The sequence below is a fragment of the Lissotriton helveticus genome, chromosome 9, assembly GCF_964261635.1.
Source record: "Lissotriton helveticus chromosome 9, aLisHel1.1, whole genome shotgun sequence".
In the NCBI taxonomy this organism is placed as follows: domain Eukaryota; kingdom Metazoa; phylum Chordata; class Amphibia; order Caudata; family Salamandridae; genus Lissotriton; species Lissotriton helveticus.
In genome coordinates, this window is record NC_136070.1 from 531,414,601 (window position 1) to 531,431,743 (window position 17,143).

The 17,143-nt window shown below is 42.4% G+C and overlaps 1 protein-coding gene across 2 annotated transcripts in view; it reads right to left on the reverse strand.

The window, feature by feature from the left end:
* The window catches only part of LOC144781505 (cytochrome P450 2F2-like), a 678,085-nt gene that overhangs the window by 533,893 nt on the left and 127,049 nt on the right, over positions 1–17,143 (reverse strand). For both annotated transcript variants that reach the window (XM_078660390.1, XM_078660391.1), the window contains exon 3: positions 12,750–12,912. In XM_078660390.1, the coding sequence (XP_078516516.1) occupies positions 12,750–12,912 (163 nt within the window). The remainder of the gene's footprint in view (positions 1–12,749; positions 12,913–17,143) is intronic.

The window sequence follows — 17,143 nt, forward strand, 5'->3', positions numbered from 1 at the left end:
TCAACATTAGCAATTAACAAATCATCTTCACCATCGCTATCACTGCATTTGTTATCCAGTGGCAAACGTGACAAACAATCAGCATTAATGTTCCTTACACCAGGAACATACTTTAATGCAAAAAAATACTCCTGCAATCTGTATAACCATTTAGCAATACTTGGGATGGCCCTTCCTGCTCCTGAAGTAGTTCAAAGATCTAAGAAGGGTCTATGATCGGTGCGAAGTTCAAACTTTGTGCCCCAAATATAAACTCAAAAATGTTGTACTCCCCACCAACAAGCTAACGCTTCCTTTTCAATTGTAGTATATGATGGCTCAGCACCTTTCAAAGTGCGTGAAGCAAATGCTATTACATTTCCTTACCATCTTTTTCCTGCATGAGCACAGCCCCTAATCCATACCCACTGGCATCAGTTACAATAATGGACTTTAACTGGGGATTGAACGCCTTCATCGTGGTGGCATTAGCTACAGCTTTTTTTACTGTTTCGAATGCCTCTTGGCATTCATTTGACCATTTAAAATTAACCCCTTCTTCATTATGCTACGTGATGGTTGTACAATGTCAGAAAATTGATTGACAAATTTGGAATAGTACTTGGCTAAGCCAAGAAATGACCTTAATTGATCCTTATCAATTTGAGATGGAGCTTTCTCCAAATCTTCTACCAAATTCATTTTAGGTTTTATACCATGTTCTGGTAGAGTGTGTCCTAGATATTGACCCTCTTGTTGACCAAACTTACATTTACTCAAACTTATAGTGAGACCAGCCTTTTCGAGCTTCATCATTACATTTTCCAACACTTCATCATGGTGAAACTCTTCCTTGCCCCAAACTAGCACATCATCCTGAAATACTAAGGCATTTTTGACATCTTTCAATATTTTCTGCATTAATCTTTGGAAAACGGCTGAAGCCGAGGCCATTCCGATTGGCATCCTTTTAAATTGAAAAGCACCTTCAGGTGTAATATAAGATGTTAGATGTTTCGAGTCTGCATGCAAACGTACCTGATGGTATGCACTTGATAAATCTAAAGTGGTAAAATACCTACCACCTTCAACACATGACAACATTTAATTTATTCGGAGTAGAGGAAATCTATCCACCCAGATGCAATCGTTTAAGTCCCTTAAATCTACACACTTGCGGATTTTGCCATTAGGTTTGTATGCGATCACAATCGGACTTAACCAATCGGAAGCTTCTATGGGTTCTATTATGTTCTCCTTACATAACCTTTCCAGTTCTTCCTTCAATTTTCCTCTCAAAGCCATGGGATCATTACGTACCGTGTGTACTTTTGGTGTAGCATCTTCCTTTACAATGATTCAGTGTTCAAACCCCTTTAAGCACCCTAAATCCTTCTTGAATACATTTGGAATTTTTTTTACCCATTTGTTATCATCTTCACCTTTTGTCAACAACACTTGTTGGGGATGATTAGGATTTAATATAATTCCTAACCTTTTTTGTTCTCTCCACCCTAATAAATTTCTGCCAGACTCAACTACATAGATCTTGCCAATGGTTGTGTGTTTTTCAAATTGATTTTTAGCATTGAAAATCCCACAACTGGTAATTTAACACCACAATATCCTATTGGTTCAACATCTGTAGGAATCAATGCAATTGATCCTAAATATTTCCAATTCTTCTTGTCTATTAGAGTGAAAGGGGAGCATGAATCCGCCCACATATGTACCTCATAATTATTAATATATACCAGACATTTTGGAGGCTGATAAACATTTTCTGAATAATTCTGCAATGAATTCACACTTTCAATCACCATAAATTCAATATCACTCTCTTCTTCTCCATCTATTTCATCTCTCACATGAGATATTTTTAAATTGCCCTATATTGTTTAGTTTTTCTCCCCTCAGACTTTTCCGTACATTTACACATACGAGAAAAATGGCCAATTCTTTTGCACTTATAACAACGGCTCCTTGTAGCTGGACATTGTATAGCATCAGCAGTGTGTCTATGATTGCCACACCTGTAGCAACTTTTCTCATGATTTACTTCTACCATCCTTTCCTTAGAATTATTCTCATCTTTATATGGTTTGACCATTTTCTTCGAATTGGAACCCAACGCATACACTTTTCCCGGATCAACCTCAGATCTAGGACTATTTTCTGACAGTTCTTTTACATATCTAGAAGTGTTCTGTATACTTCTTGCAATTTCAATAGATTTATCTAATGATGGGTCTTTTAAATCTAATAACTTTTCTTAAATCTTCTTATTATTGGTCCTATTGATTAATTGATCCCTAATAATATCATCCCTTAAATCCTTAAACTTGCATGTTATAGATAACTTCCTCAACGCAGCCACATACTGTTCAATTTTTTTGTCTTGCTTTTGCGAGCGGGAGAAGAATTTATGCCTTTCTACCACTATGCTTATTTTTTTCCCCAAATTTTCAGCTGAAGCATTCAAGCTGATCTCATATACATCCTCTTCGTCATTTGAAGAATTCTCATCATTAACATTTTCAGGATGGAAACTTGGTAAAGTTTTCAACACATTCCTCCCCTCAACACCTAAACACACTTTTTAAATTGCCAATTTTCTTTTAGAAAGGAAAACATCACCACCAACAGCCTCTAGCTAAGTGGTAAATACTTCCTTCCAATCTTCCCACTACATACATGGAGTACCGGGTTCAGGAAGAAATGTAGGTGGGGTTGGAATAGAAGATTGTGTGGCCACGTTTATATAAATAATTATAAGGCAAAACTCCTGAAAATGTATTTGTAGCTGCCCACAGCAACACGTTTCTCTTACACAGAATGCAATCTATTAGGACCACAAATATATCTTCACATACCCTGTTATTTTTTTTCCTTTAAAATAAAAGAAATGGTATTGTATCATTTACACCTCAAAATAGTTGCAGATATGACAAAATAACAAAAGGTATTGGAGTTACAAAAAAAAGTTTGTTCTCACGCACTTCCTGCTGGCACATTGAAAATGAATATTTTGATGTCAGATAGCTTGTACTTCCAGAAAACTATGTTCATATATTCCGTTTTGCCCCAAACCTCATTTATTTCGGCCGCTTATTTGTCCTCAGGGATATATTCCGCCTTTAGTTCAGTTAGGCATATTCCTTCCTTCCTGCCTTGTTGCGTATATGCTGTGTCTCTAGGCAACAAGAAACGTCACATGCACGTTTGTGTGTAAACAAAGTTGGTGTATCCAGGTGACCAGCTCTGCGCCGCTTGCCGACAAAGAATACGTTGGATGACGCGCACCTGACAACACCGTCTCATGTATGCCCGTACAGGAATACGTCAGTCGGGCGCTCGAGCTCTCTTCACCAGCTCACATCAATTCCACTGGTCGGCCAAAAATTTCAATGGATGCATTCCAAACCAGCATCCAGCACCGCAACAAAACCCAAGTGAAATCACGACTCTTCGCTCCTTAGACCTCCGTGAAGAAACATACACATTGTCTGGCATGCGTGGCACGCATGATGTTCCCCTTCACTCCGTCTATCGCCAGGTACAGTCACAGGTTCAAATCATAACAACTTCTTATAATTGTTGTTATATCGCAAATTTTACAAGTTTTGATGCAAAAATCATTCACTAACCTTCCTGTTATCGTTGATCACTCTGGGGGTCCCCTTTTAAAAATAAAAAAATAAATGTTGAAGAATAGTCCAGTAATATTCACAAAAAAAATTCTAAAGATAGATGCATGTTACTCCTTCTTCAATAAATGGGATCTCATCCTCGTCGCCATTTTTAAGATCACAGGAAGCAAATTGAAGGTAGATACATTGATTTATTGTAGATATAATCACAGCGACCCCCAGAGCCAACCACCCAGCTCCACTGTCAAGCTTTTCTGCAGGACTCCACATTCAGGATTCCAACAGAAGAACCTTGTTGCTAGGAGCTGGTAAATAAACAAGAATGTAAAACATAACAGGCATGGCATGCACACACGGGGAGGGGGAGAGAACAGTCCAGAGAGATGCTGAGATAGGGGGTCAGCAAATGACCAATCACTGCATGGCTTCATAATAAAGCCATGCAGTGATTGGTGAATATGTCCACATGCTCCATGCCAATGCCGAGTCGGTTTTACGTTCTTTGCCTAGAGACACAAACGCTGAAGCAGCTAATCCAGGTGCTGCTAAAGCAGAGCTTGGATTGGCCGTGGGCAGGACAACTCACCACTCCTTGGGAGACCGGGGGCTGAGGCTTCGATCCCCTCAGCTCCTTCATTTTACAGGCAAGGAATTCTACAATTGCACATGTCAGGCTGGCCAGGGAAAGGCACCCAGCCAGCCCAACATGTGTATTGCTGCTGCCTCTCTTTGGCTTAGTCTGTCTCGGACTAACCCCACCCCATAAAGCCTGCTGCCGGTGGGCTAAGTGACACATGCATGACAGTAAGTAGCTTGTGAGCAGTTGATTGGTCATTTTCCATGACAAATGCATGGGCCCTGGTCCTGGGGCAAAAATCAGTGGGGCAATAAGGAACCGACACATCACCTCCCTTGGAGTAAGGACCGACGCATCACTTTCCCTGCGTGTAAGGAACCGACCCAACACCTTCTCAGCGGCTGTTTTTGTTTATGATTTTGACACATATAAGGTACTTTGTGTTGAAAGTGTTGAAAGTGTTGCATCTATAGTTTGCTATGTAGACAACTGATTCCACCTTTCAAAATTCATATTTGTATTAGTGTATTGTGGATGTTTATCATTTTTGTCTTGTTTGGTTTAGATTAAGATTACTTATTTTACTAAACTGGTGTGGTGTCCATGTGTAGTGTTTTATCTGTATTACTGCATGTGTGCACAAATGCTTTACACACTGCCTCTGAGATACGCTGGTCATCTCGTGTCAAGCTACCAAGGGGGTAGTAGGGGTTATTTTAGAAGTGTATCCCCCTTACCCTGACTAGAGAAGGGTCCCTATTTGGACAAAGGTGTAATCCATTGCAAACTAGAGACAGCCATTTCTAACACCTGCCATCTAACATTCCATACCACACCATTCTCAGATCAGTCATGCAGATGCACATGATTGCCCTAGGAGTGGCCAGCTGATTCTGCCATTTTTAGGTCAAATGCTTTGCTTCAGCTGTGGTTGGGAGTGTACAGAAGATTTGCTTTCAGAATGCCACAGAAAAAATTGGCCATGATTGTATATTGGTAAGTGGTACCTCTAGTCAGCAACTTTTGTTTCATCTTGTCTTACTTGACAGTGGAAGGAATGATTTGGGGGACTGTGCTCAGCTATGAATTTGCCTGGGTGTTGCCTATAATACTAGGAGAATTTTCCTCCATGATATCAAAACTGTAGCTCTTTATTGAGAACCGAACGCAGAATGTTCCAGCACACTTTAGTACGTGCACCCACAACAGTGGGTCCATTTTGTATAAGGCTTTTTATAAGTTGATTTAATTATCACTTAGCCTGCTTCTGACCCACATCACTACTGAGTTAAGGAAAACTCTGCCACTCAGGGATTGCTTTTACCGCTGATCTTTGCATCTTCAGGGTAATTGTTGTTTGCACTTGCACCCATATGCTGGGGGTAACCGATTCTGAAGTCAGCAAACCCGATTGTCTAGTTTTTTTTTCTTGGAAACTGACATTAGATTATTTCACATCCCACCAACCAAGATGCCAGAAGGTAGAATAGAGACAACCATGTGCAAAATCTAAGTCATTGTAGACTAAGTGGAAACTCTTGATATTAAATCTGTTTATTAATATAGTGCCATTTTCTAACAATGAATGTGGGTGGCCAAGAAAGAAGTGATTACCTTTCAAACTTACTGGACACCAACACTGACATCTGCCATCTACACATGGGTAACATAGAATTGGAAGACTACTTTAGGGGAGACAATATCCTTTTCTATGGCATTCTGGAAGTATACGAAAAAAGGCATGGTGCTCTTCTTGGCAATCCTCATGCCTTGGCTACTGGGAATTAACTTTTTAACACCCTTAGAATTTCAAAAAGCTCACTGTATTAGGGTGAGAGACCAAAGCAAATGTATGTTTACTTGTCCAGTGTATGCATGCTGCTTATGGGACCAACAAGCCAGAAAGACTCTGCAAGTGGCAAAGAAAAAAGGAATGAGGAGCACGCTGTTCTATGAGGGACCCGCTGTTCATGGCTCTATGGATTATTCCTACAAAACAAATCAAGAAAGGAAAAAAATCTTGTTCTACATACCATACACAGGAAGTTGACACCAAGTTTGGTTTCCTTCATCCTTCTTCAATGCTCACTACTATGGAAGGTAATCTAAATAGTTCAAAGCCCATTGTGAGACGTTGGCCTGGTATATGCTGTTCACTAATTAAAGTGGGCACCCTGTACCAGTCCAAACAACCCTTACAGTGATTTAAGAGGTCAAAGATAACCTTAGAAAGCTATCCAAGCGATAGCTGTGGAGACCAGGCTTAGTCTTGAAGGAATGTTACGTAGCTTTTTTTTTACCAGAATGCAACCTTATAGTATTGGTTAAATGAAAGGAGAACCACACCATAGTTATAAAAATATGTACTTAATGATATAACACTCTTTAAGTATGACACAGTACCCTCTACACGAGGATACTCATAAAACACACAATATTATAGCACGGAAACAATCGTAAATAGCACTAACACACAGTGGGCTCCAGGGGGCGGAGACCAAACCATATACTAAAACAGTGGTATAAGAACCACAACTTGAGTCAAGACAGTGTCGAGAGGATGTAGAGTCACTGGGACCCCAATGTGAGTAAGTAGGGACCCCACGGAGGACGGGTGCAGTGTGGGAACACTAACGCGTGCTAAGTACAATTCTATAGGAGAGTCACAGTTGAAGTTTTAAAGTTTAAGACCCTTCTAAGTGGACTTTGAAGAAACCCTGTGAAAGTTAGGAAATGTGAGAAACACCCCACCCATGGGCACCGTAGTACAGAGTTACCTATCCCAGGGAAGCTGGGTGCACAGGTCTGAAGTAGCGTCGGAAACCGCAGTCGATCTCTATGGAGGACTTTGAAGAAGAGCCACTGCTGGCAAGAAGGAAAGTGTCTGTCGGAATCTAAAGGTGGATTCTTGGTGAAGAGTACCTGAAAGCAGAGGGGACAGAGTCTGGGTCACTCAGGAGTGACCAGGGGTTCGGTAGACGAGTGCCCACCGATGTCCGGTGCTGCAGTTGCATTGAGGGGGTTCTTGACTCTGCAGCCACCAGGACCAGGATAAGTTGAGGACAATCAGGAGCCAGATACGAGCTGTCCCACAAAAGACATAGAGTAATGAGGGGTTGCTGGCTGGCTGGAGCACCATTAAGCCTTGGCAACGGCAACCCGCGTATAAGGTCAAAGAAGGTTACGGTTTGGACCAGCAAGGTCCTGGAGACTCACCAAACACAGGGGAGTCAGGGCAGACCTGAAACAACGAGGGGAGCCCAAGAAAAGCAGTGTTGACTCTCAAGAAAACCCACAGGATGGAGGTACAGGAGGCGCAAGGGGACGTCAAGCAGTTTGACAAAGCAACAGCCCACGGAGCACTCGGTGTGAGGAGGCTGGAGCTCTTTGGTGAAAATGGTGCCAGAGGTTGGGGCTACTCAGAGCCCAGTGCACTTGATTTGGAAACGCCAACAAGCATATGCACTTGCAAAAGTATGCAGTGCACAGGGGTACGGGTATTGCCCCCCCACGAGTAATTCTGTCCTCAAACTTGGTGAGAATGCATCTAGGACCTTGAGAACCTTGAAAACGTACCTCCTGTGCTGCTGTAGTCCTTGGAGTCCATAGGAGCTCAGGAGAAGCAAACTGGTCAGTTGAGATGTGGTGCCTGCAGTTGCAGAGGAATGACTCCTTCACTGCAAGGGTGATATCTTCAATTGTCCTTGATGCTCCACAGGTCCTACACAGAGCCTGTATGGTGCATGGGCACAGACGATGATTTGGACAGAGAGGGGGATGTAGTCGGGCACAAACGAAGTCCAGCGAAGTCCAGAGTGTCCAGAGAGTCGAAGGTCAGTGCTTTCCTGATCAGAATCTTGTCCACATCATATCTAGGGTCCAAAAGCCAATTAAGCCCTTTTTTATCCACGGGAAAGGATAGGACAGATTCAGGGGACCCTCCCAGGTGAAGGTCTGGACAGTGGGAAGGTTACTCCCATGTCCTTTGTCCAGTTTTGCGCCAGAGCAGGAACCAACGGCTCCCAGGACTGGTTTGAACTGGACTATGCACAGGGACACCAAATGTGCCCCTTGTGCAGACTTTCGGTCGCTGACAAGCGAACGCACCGAGGCTTAATACACCAAATCCTGTCTGGGAGGTGGTCATACCTCCCTGTGACAGGATGCCTATTGTTCTGCCTTCTCCTGCTCGGGCTTGGCTCAGTAGCAGGAGGGCAGAAATGGGTCTGTGGTCGGAAGCAACCATTTTGGGCTGCCCGGGACTAGAAGGCTGATACTGGGAACACCAGGGACCTCGCAAAGCTCGTTTCTGAGGGGTGGAATCATACCTCCCACACCGGTTACCAGTGTGGGGGTATGATTCTACAATGTTTGACACCAAACACAATAGGGTTACTTTCAGCCGTTTTAGAGTTGGTCATCACGTGGTCGCATAATGCCAATCTATATGTCATAAATGGCTGATGCACTGATAACCCGGTAGAATGGATTCCGTAGGCTGCAGGGGTGTCCTGCTCATGCAGTGGCACCCACTCACATAGAACCAATCACCCTTCCTTCATGATTGTTAAGACCTGCTATAGGGGTGACTTACAGGTTTAAGTGCAGTGACCCTTATAGTAAACCTATATTTCAAGTAAGTGGTGCATGCACCAACTTAAACAGGATGCAAAGGCAGGCCTGTAGGTTACATTTTGCATGGCCTCTCATGGGTGGCATAAAACATGCTTAAGCCCATGGGAGGCCTCTGGGGTACCTTTGCCCTGTGTACATGTGTACCATAAACTAGGGACTGACAGGGGTACCCCAGTATCCAATCTGGAGTGTACCTAAGTTCATAACATAACCAATTTAGGGAGAAAGCGGATACACTGGGGTCCCGATTAGCAGGATCCCCGTCAGACTAGTCAAAAAACCAGCACAGCACCAGGCAAAAAGTCGGTAACTACGCAGAAAGATCCTACCTTCCTACACATATAAAGCCCTGAATGCTGCCTTGATGGTCTGGAAGAATCAGCAAGTGTTCCTCCTCATACCCAGCAGACTTCAAATGCTACCACCAAACCCTCCTCACATCATTAAAACCCTAAATTAGACTATCGTGCAAAAGACCGGCACATTTTAGGCATTACAAGAAAGATACACATCTAGAGTGTTTCAAAAGATATAAACAAGTCTTGTTCACCATTGAAGGGCAAAGCCACAGGATCTTTACCTCCATTACAAAAAATGTCCATATCCCACTGTTGACTTAGTATGGGATGGTTTACCTTCAATAAGCAAGGTAACCACCCCATATCCCTGACCCATTTCTTTTGACAGAAGGATGCATGGCAGGACACAGGAGAACTTGATACATTTTCTAGTTCTTTTCTAGAAACACAGAGATAGGCTTTCTATACCCCTGGCACTAAGAACTTAGGGCCATATGTATGAACACATTTTCCCATAGACACAGAATGGGTAAAACCCTTTGATACATCTGGCCCTTAATCAATGTACCAACTTGATTCAGAAAGCTTGTTTTACTGCAACCATTCCACAACCCACGTAACAATATTTGAGCAAGATGTGTTTCAGGTGAAGATCAATTGCATACAACATTAAAGGGATATTCGGTGGAGCCCCTAATCCTTTTCCATTAGGGACTGAGGCACTCAAGAACATCAGAACATGCAAGATACTTTGTAAAGATTTAATTTAAATCAGAATCCTGGTCTAGTGCACACAATAAGATTTCACCCACAACAAAGACAAATAATAGGGAAGCAACTGCGTGTACTATGAGTCGGGCGGCTCCTCCATTAAGGCGGAGGAGCGCTGCCCCACTGCTTTCTCGCCATGGTAGAAGCAGAAAATAAAATGGTATTTTAAATACCATTTTAATTTCTGCTTCACTTGCTGCGAGAAAGTAGAAGGCAGGGGTATGCCTGGTTGGGGCAGGCGGGAGGATACGCCTGGTTGGGGGCGGGTGGGTGTTATGGGTCAGGGAGGAGTGGATTGCACCCCTCTGAGTACCCTGACTGTTTGGACAGCCAGGGGTCAACCAAAGCAGTCATGCGCACTCTACGTTTTCTCTATGTAGGCTGCATGCAAGGCCATCGCAGAGTTGTGTTTGGCTTACAGGGGAGGGGGAGCATGCCTGTTCCTGTTCAGGAGCAGGAAAATGCAGGACCTGGCATAGGAGCAGGGGCGGCGCGGGACTGGTCAGGTAAGTTTTAGTTTTATTTTAGCCTCTTTCCGCCATAACCCCTGTGTTACCCTCCCCCCCCCACCCGTGAGAATTGCGAGTCATGACTGCTATGAGTGTGAACAGGATGAGCCATTCAAACATAGTTGCTACATTAAATGTGCAGCACCTATGTCCTCAATCTCTTCTTCTAAGTGCTAACCTACCTTCTAGCACAGCAGTAGATAAAACTTATTTCAAGTTTCAGATATGGCACAATCCAGCATATATGTTTTAACAATGGAACTTATGTTCAATGAAATAGCAAGTTCTGCTATTCTCGTCTCACGAGGTCAGCTGCACTGATAAAATAATCAATCAAGGTTAAGCGCCTCCCATCACCAAAGTAGCCTTCATCTGGGACCCTAGATATGCTTATATACGGACTGTCCCAGTGTTGCCTGTAGGTAAGCCTCCCCTCTCTTCTTCACTCTCCGTATCTGACTTTTATTACTTATTCTCGCTATTGTCAAAAACTCTTAGCAAAAACATAGTGCCCCTATGACTACGTTTGTTCTATGAGACTGCATTCTCTTAAACAACAATAAAATAGATACACAGCTGTCCATCTTCTCAATACCCTCAAAATAAATAACAAACAAATGTAAAATGAAGCAGTCACTGTTTAGATAAAATACGACCACTATATTAACGTAAGCTTGATTATCACATTGCAGAACATACTAATGTTAACTAAATGTGTCTCATATTAATCAAACCTATTCGGCATTTTGCTAAACATGTTCATTTTTGATTACCGGGGAACATATAACTCAAACAGAGTACCCAGAGCAGAAAAGGCACACTAAGTATGACAAACCTACACACACACACACACACTCACTCACTCTCTCTCTCTCGATAGGCTGTGATGCTCGCAGTCCGACATTACCCATACCTGCACTAGGACCAGCTTTTCTTGTAGCCATTACCTAGCACACAGAAACCTCACTGTCAGCCTGTGTAGCCCTTGCTTCAGACTAGCCTTGTCATTTTACTTCATTTTACTTATTGCACTCAGTCTCGTAGGACCTTTGAGTGCAAACGTTACAACCATTTCAGATACAGGACAAAGTGAGTGAATGTATGAAAGGAAAAGTGATTGAACAGGAGATAGAACTTGGAGTATGGGAGAAGTGAAGATATGTGCTCCCGGGCAGTAACAGTCAAGGTTCCGCCCGGATACCCCGGATTTCAATGAGGGCACCATTTGTGGCCTCCATAATTTCCCTCTGGCTTCAGTACTGATTTCCATCAGATTGGACATTTGCTGACTCCCGACATTATTCATGTATTAGCCTGCAGGCAGACTTTGGACGTAAAATATAAATTAAGTTCATGTATGCGACAATAAACATCTAAAAACAGAACCTTAATCGAATGGCAGACATTTTGTGGTAATAGATCTATAAACTAGGACTTAATCCGAAGAGATTCTACTGTGCAATGAGACATGTTGCTGGCTTTTATAATTTTTATATTTTTCCCATGTGTAATCTACAGTGATTTTGATATTTTTAATAACATTTTACATATATTGTACACTAAAACTGGCTTTAAATAGAACCTTTAAAAATAACTGTGTGGGTTTCTTGTGTGTGCTCGCTCTGGGGGAAAGGGACCCAGCAACGCCCAACAAACAAATCAAACACTGGGTTAGTTTCTGACAAGTTTGTTAAATACCTAACACACATTTTCTCCAGTTAAGCTTGAAAGCGATTATTGTGTCACAGATTGTTCATTATTCCTGTTCAAACTGATAAAGATAAGAGGAGTAGTAACATTTAAATAGAAACACAATTCTAAATAGAGGTGGACAAAGTAAAAATGTAACTGGAAAAATAATGAAGGACTTAAAGCCGGGGAAATAGCTTTATCATAAAGATACTGAAAGACAGAAGAACTAGAGATACAGAAAGGCTAAGAGTGAGATACTGATTCTTGGGGAGACAAATGAAGCAAAAGACAAAGAAAGATGAAGACAGATAGCTAAAGAGAAACCCCCATGATAACAAAATATATATATATATATACATACAGAAGAAGAATGTATACTTTGAGAAAAGAGAAAGAGTCTGGGAGAGAAAGAGGGAGCAGTAAGGCTATCATAGAAAACACAGGGATAATGAGAAATATGAAAAGCGAGTATAGAAAAGAAAAGACATTCCGAGATACATTTAAGAATGTTACCCCAGTTATCTGTTGTTCAGGCAAATTCTGGGTTTTGAGCTATCTGAAGTATCATTTGAGACATGTGGAGCACGCAATTACGACACAGGATATTACCAGATGTCCTTAAACCTTGAATCCTTACCGTTGCCTTTGGTAAAATTGTAAAAGAGGGGATACTTTCCACGGCCACTGAATTCTTCACCTTTGTCAATAAGGGACTCCTTCAGAGTTTTGTATCCACAGAGCACCACATATCGCTGAGATCCCAGGTACAATGTGTACATAGAGCCATATTTTTTGTGAAGCTGTGAAGAGAGAACAAACATTGGGGAGTATACATACACAACCTATATGCATAGGATGAAAAACAGCCTCCCAGTGAAGCTTATTAAAATTAGAGTTAGGAGGGGTGGGATTTCATACAGGGCACCAGGGCAGCTGTCTGCCATGTCAAAGCTTCTAAACATTTTAGCAAGCCATTTTCTTGAGCTGTACTGGTGTTTGCGAATACCACAAAAGATTAAAAAAATGAGTTGGTATACAAGGGCGGAGAAATTGAAAGTTTGATAGGACTCTTACCCTTCCCAAGGCAGGGGAATGGCATGCCCCTCTACCTTACCCAAAGAGGTAGTGTGTACTTTGCAGACCACACACCTTACTGAAGAGAGTGGGATATTTAGTATAGGAACAGATTCCCACTTAGATCTTGGGCACAGTAATGGGCTACTAAACACTCCCCACCCTGGGGCAAGGTGCGGTTGGGGCATCTAATACCCCCACATTTGAAAAAGGCATATGGGGTGAACAGAATACACCACCATTCAACTGGACAAATCATGGGGCCGCAAGGCTTTCCAGTCATTAGACAAAGGCAGAAGAGGCCGAAAGCCCCCACCCTTGGGAACTGCATGAGCATAGGTCAATAAGACCTTTAAAACCTTTATGCAAGAGCATTGACAGTAAACAGCACTCCTTGGTTTTTGGTTTGGGAAGGGGGCACGTGAAACCCTCACGACGCCTAAGCAAGTCTAGGAGTATTTACCTACCTGGGTTTCCGGAGTACCCCATTACCCCTTGGTAATAAGTGTTGGGCACCCCAGAAAAGTGTCCTCGTTCTTAGGCAGCACCATGAGGGCTAGTGGAAAGAAAAGTGGCTAAAAACTGTCTGTTAACACCCCACCAAATATTTTGGGTTTTTGCAGTATAAGTAAGAGCCATAAATGGTTGTTCTACATCTATAGAATATTTGAAAGCAGTTTTATAACAATAATGGTTATCAGGTTATATAACAGGTTTATTTTAATAACAATAAATGGGTGAATGTTTTTTTTCAACTTGGAAATACACTACATAGCTAGTTGGGCATGTATCCTGATATATGACAGGAGCAGTGAGTTTTCCTATTGGGTTTGCGGCTTAAAAGAGCTGATGTTGGAAGATATCACAACTTTGGGCCTCATTACAATGTCGGATGGAGTTTCCTCCTCCCAACACCGTCTCTGAATCGAGACTCGCAGTCGGCGGATCCGCCCAGCGGATTACGATGCTTCCAAAAACCATTCGGAAGGACTCCCATTGACTTCAATGGGAGCCTGTGTTCCATCTGAAAACAGAGGCTCCTATGGGGAAAAGAGGTGTCTGTGGAAAACAGTTCACCCTGTCGCAGGCACCCCAGGGTGCCTACCACACTGTCCATGGTTTTACAGGGGGTCCCTTGGGTACTCCGATAGACCCCAACTGGAGATCTCAGGATGAAGGGGGGCCTGCTAGGGGCCCCCAAAGTCAGTTTCCGTTAGCCTTTTCATGTCAGACAGTCCGACACCGGAAGGGTGTCAGGATCCGACATCATAATTGGTGGGTCAGAAACGCTGTCCGTTGAGCCGTACGATTCGTCTCAGGCTGACTTAGATTCTCCGAATACTGGTCGGAACCGATTCGGAATGACCAAACGGCTTCCCTTCCAACCGAGAGCATCATGATCGGTCGGTCGGAATTGTTTCTGACCGAGTCAAGCGGATGGGTTCCAAAACGCTCTCGGGGAATCCGACTGTCGGTCAGAGGCTTTCGGACGAACATTGTAATGAGACCCTTTGTTTTTATTTTCGTTTTTAAATTTCTCAATAATGTAAAACTGATTTGCATGGCAGCAATGCCTGAACTATTTTCCACAATATCCTGTTTTCTGTTCCAAGTTTAGGGTGAGAAGAACGAGGAGTAGACCTGAGGTTAACCTGTTACCACAACATGTGAATTTCCTCTCTTTTTATGTTGTTGTCTTGTGCCATTATTACACTCTGTTAACCATTACTCTGCTGCAGCCCACGGTGATTATGAAGTGAGGTGGTGGGCCAATCTACAGTGTCTGTGTCACTCTCTGTGCCCACTAGTTTAATTGTATAATATCCCTTACAATGATGTGCCGACAGGAAACTCAAACCAACTTCTTCATAGAAACTAAGAAATAAACTAAACTATAGAACATGACAGTACCAGACTTTTATTATTGGATCAAGAGGAAAACGTCATGTCTGGAAAGCATGAAAAGCGATTTTCTACTAATTGGTGCATCTAAAGTAATAGAATTCCAATTTGAAGTCCTCTTGCATGGGGACAGTCCCATCCCTTGACAAAAAAGTGAGAAATCAAGAAACATTTTTCTGCCATGAGCTTACATTCATCCTCAAGGCACAGACTGCTAAAAGAAGGTCCCAGCTTAATATAAATAGATCATCAAATGAGCCAAATTGTTCGGAATGGCTCAAATAGAATATTGAAATGTGGTTATGTGGGCCTATTCAGGATTCATTATATGAGACTACAACCAATACAAAAGCAAGAAGGAATGCTAGCCGTTCACTCGACAAAGTGCAACAATATCAAACATGATCTTAAACCCCTCCATCTGCCTAGTGAAAGTGAGGATCTGATTCAAGGTGCTATGCCCTATGCATAAGTGATTCTAAATATAAAGGAGTAGGATGCATGAAGATCTGGCTGTACCACCTGCTAAGGAAGTAGTTCAAAAAAGTTTTTATGTGAGCAGTTTAACCTGCTCTAAGGTGTGATGCACTCTTGAGTTTTTTATGGATGTTACAATTACTGAAGGAAATATTTTGTAAATTGGGTAATTTGTCCTAAGAATAATTATCCAATTAGCCATTGCACAGTCATTAGCCCGGCACAGTTCTACAAACTAAATGACTGGAACAGCACTGCATAGAAAACACCAAATTACATAAATAAAGAAATGCAAATATACATGTTGATAATTAGCCCCACCCTTACTTCATTGACTCTAAAAATAACTCATGCATAGGTTGGCCCAGGTGGTAAGGTCTTATCCCTGCCAACGTGGACATAGAAGGACTGTGAGTGAATGTCTGTGAGTTAATATCTTACCACTGACACAGTCATCTCTGCAAATCTTAATCTAAATTATCTGCACTCAAACAATCCTATCAACCTAGTGCTTTCACCACCACTAAGGGGTTTAATTGAACCACCTGTGAAAGATTCAAACAAGTTCGAACACTTTATCAAACCCTTTCCCATCTTCTGTGTTTTAATGAAGTAACTCTATGTTGAGTTATTTATTATGAGATAAATTTGTCAGAGGCAGATATCCGCCTTCTGACTCCAGTCGTACTTCACTTAAATACACATGTCTTTTTTTATCACTGCGTCATCAAAACAAATTCACAATCTGGGGACGTGGCTTCGACACAACTCAGAATGGCCGCTTGACGGAGGAGCTCTGCCGCACCAGGGACAAGTCACGGTCATTTGGTGCGTTTTTAGCACCTTTCAGCCTTCGGAAAATGGCTGCTCCTGCAGCAGAACCTGGGGGCATTATGAGGAGCTGCCCGGTGTAATGAAGCGAGCTGTACTTCTCTTTATTTTTCAGATTGTCAGGGTCACCTCACTCAACGGCCGCCATTTTGTTTCCACACGCGAGTAAGTGCCTGTCATGCAGCACACTGGAAAACTTAATTCTGGCATCTTTTCTTTGATTTGTGCTGCACTATGGGATCCCCTGCAGCCTCAATCTTCACCTTAATTTGCGACTGGGTCTTTGTGCCTCAAGCCTGGATGTGTGTCTTTTATGGCTCTTTCTAAGGCTTATAAACTCTGAGGAGATTTTTGATCAATCCAGGAAATTAGAAAAATGCCCTCTATTCAACAGACATCAACCTTTCATAAATAAGGAATTTCCTTATTGGTTGTGGATGCTCAACTTTATTACGGTCATGTCCTAGTAGCTGCAACATACTGACTGTCCTGACATTGGTGTTTACTGTGTTTCAGCTTAGCGCTATACACTAATACTTCGCTTTGGGAGATTTAATGTCACGGATGCTGTGTATTAATTACTTTGTGGTATTAATCTTGAGGAGCTAATACTGTTAGAAGTTTGCTTCTGTCATTTCCATTCAGTTGTATGGTTCCCTTTTATGGGTAAATTGAGAAAACCACAATTTGTATTTATTCCTAAAGGGCAATCAAGAAATGACTGGTGTAGCCTCTGCTCGTACTTCC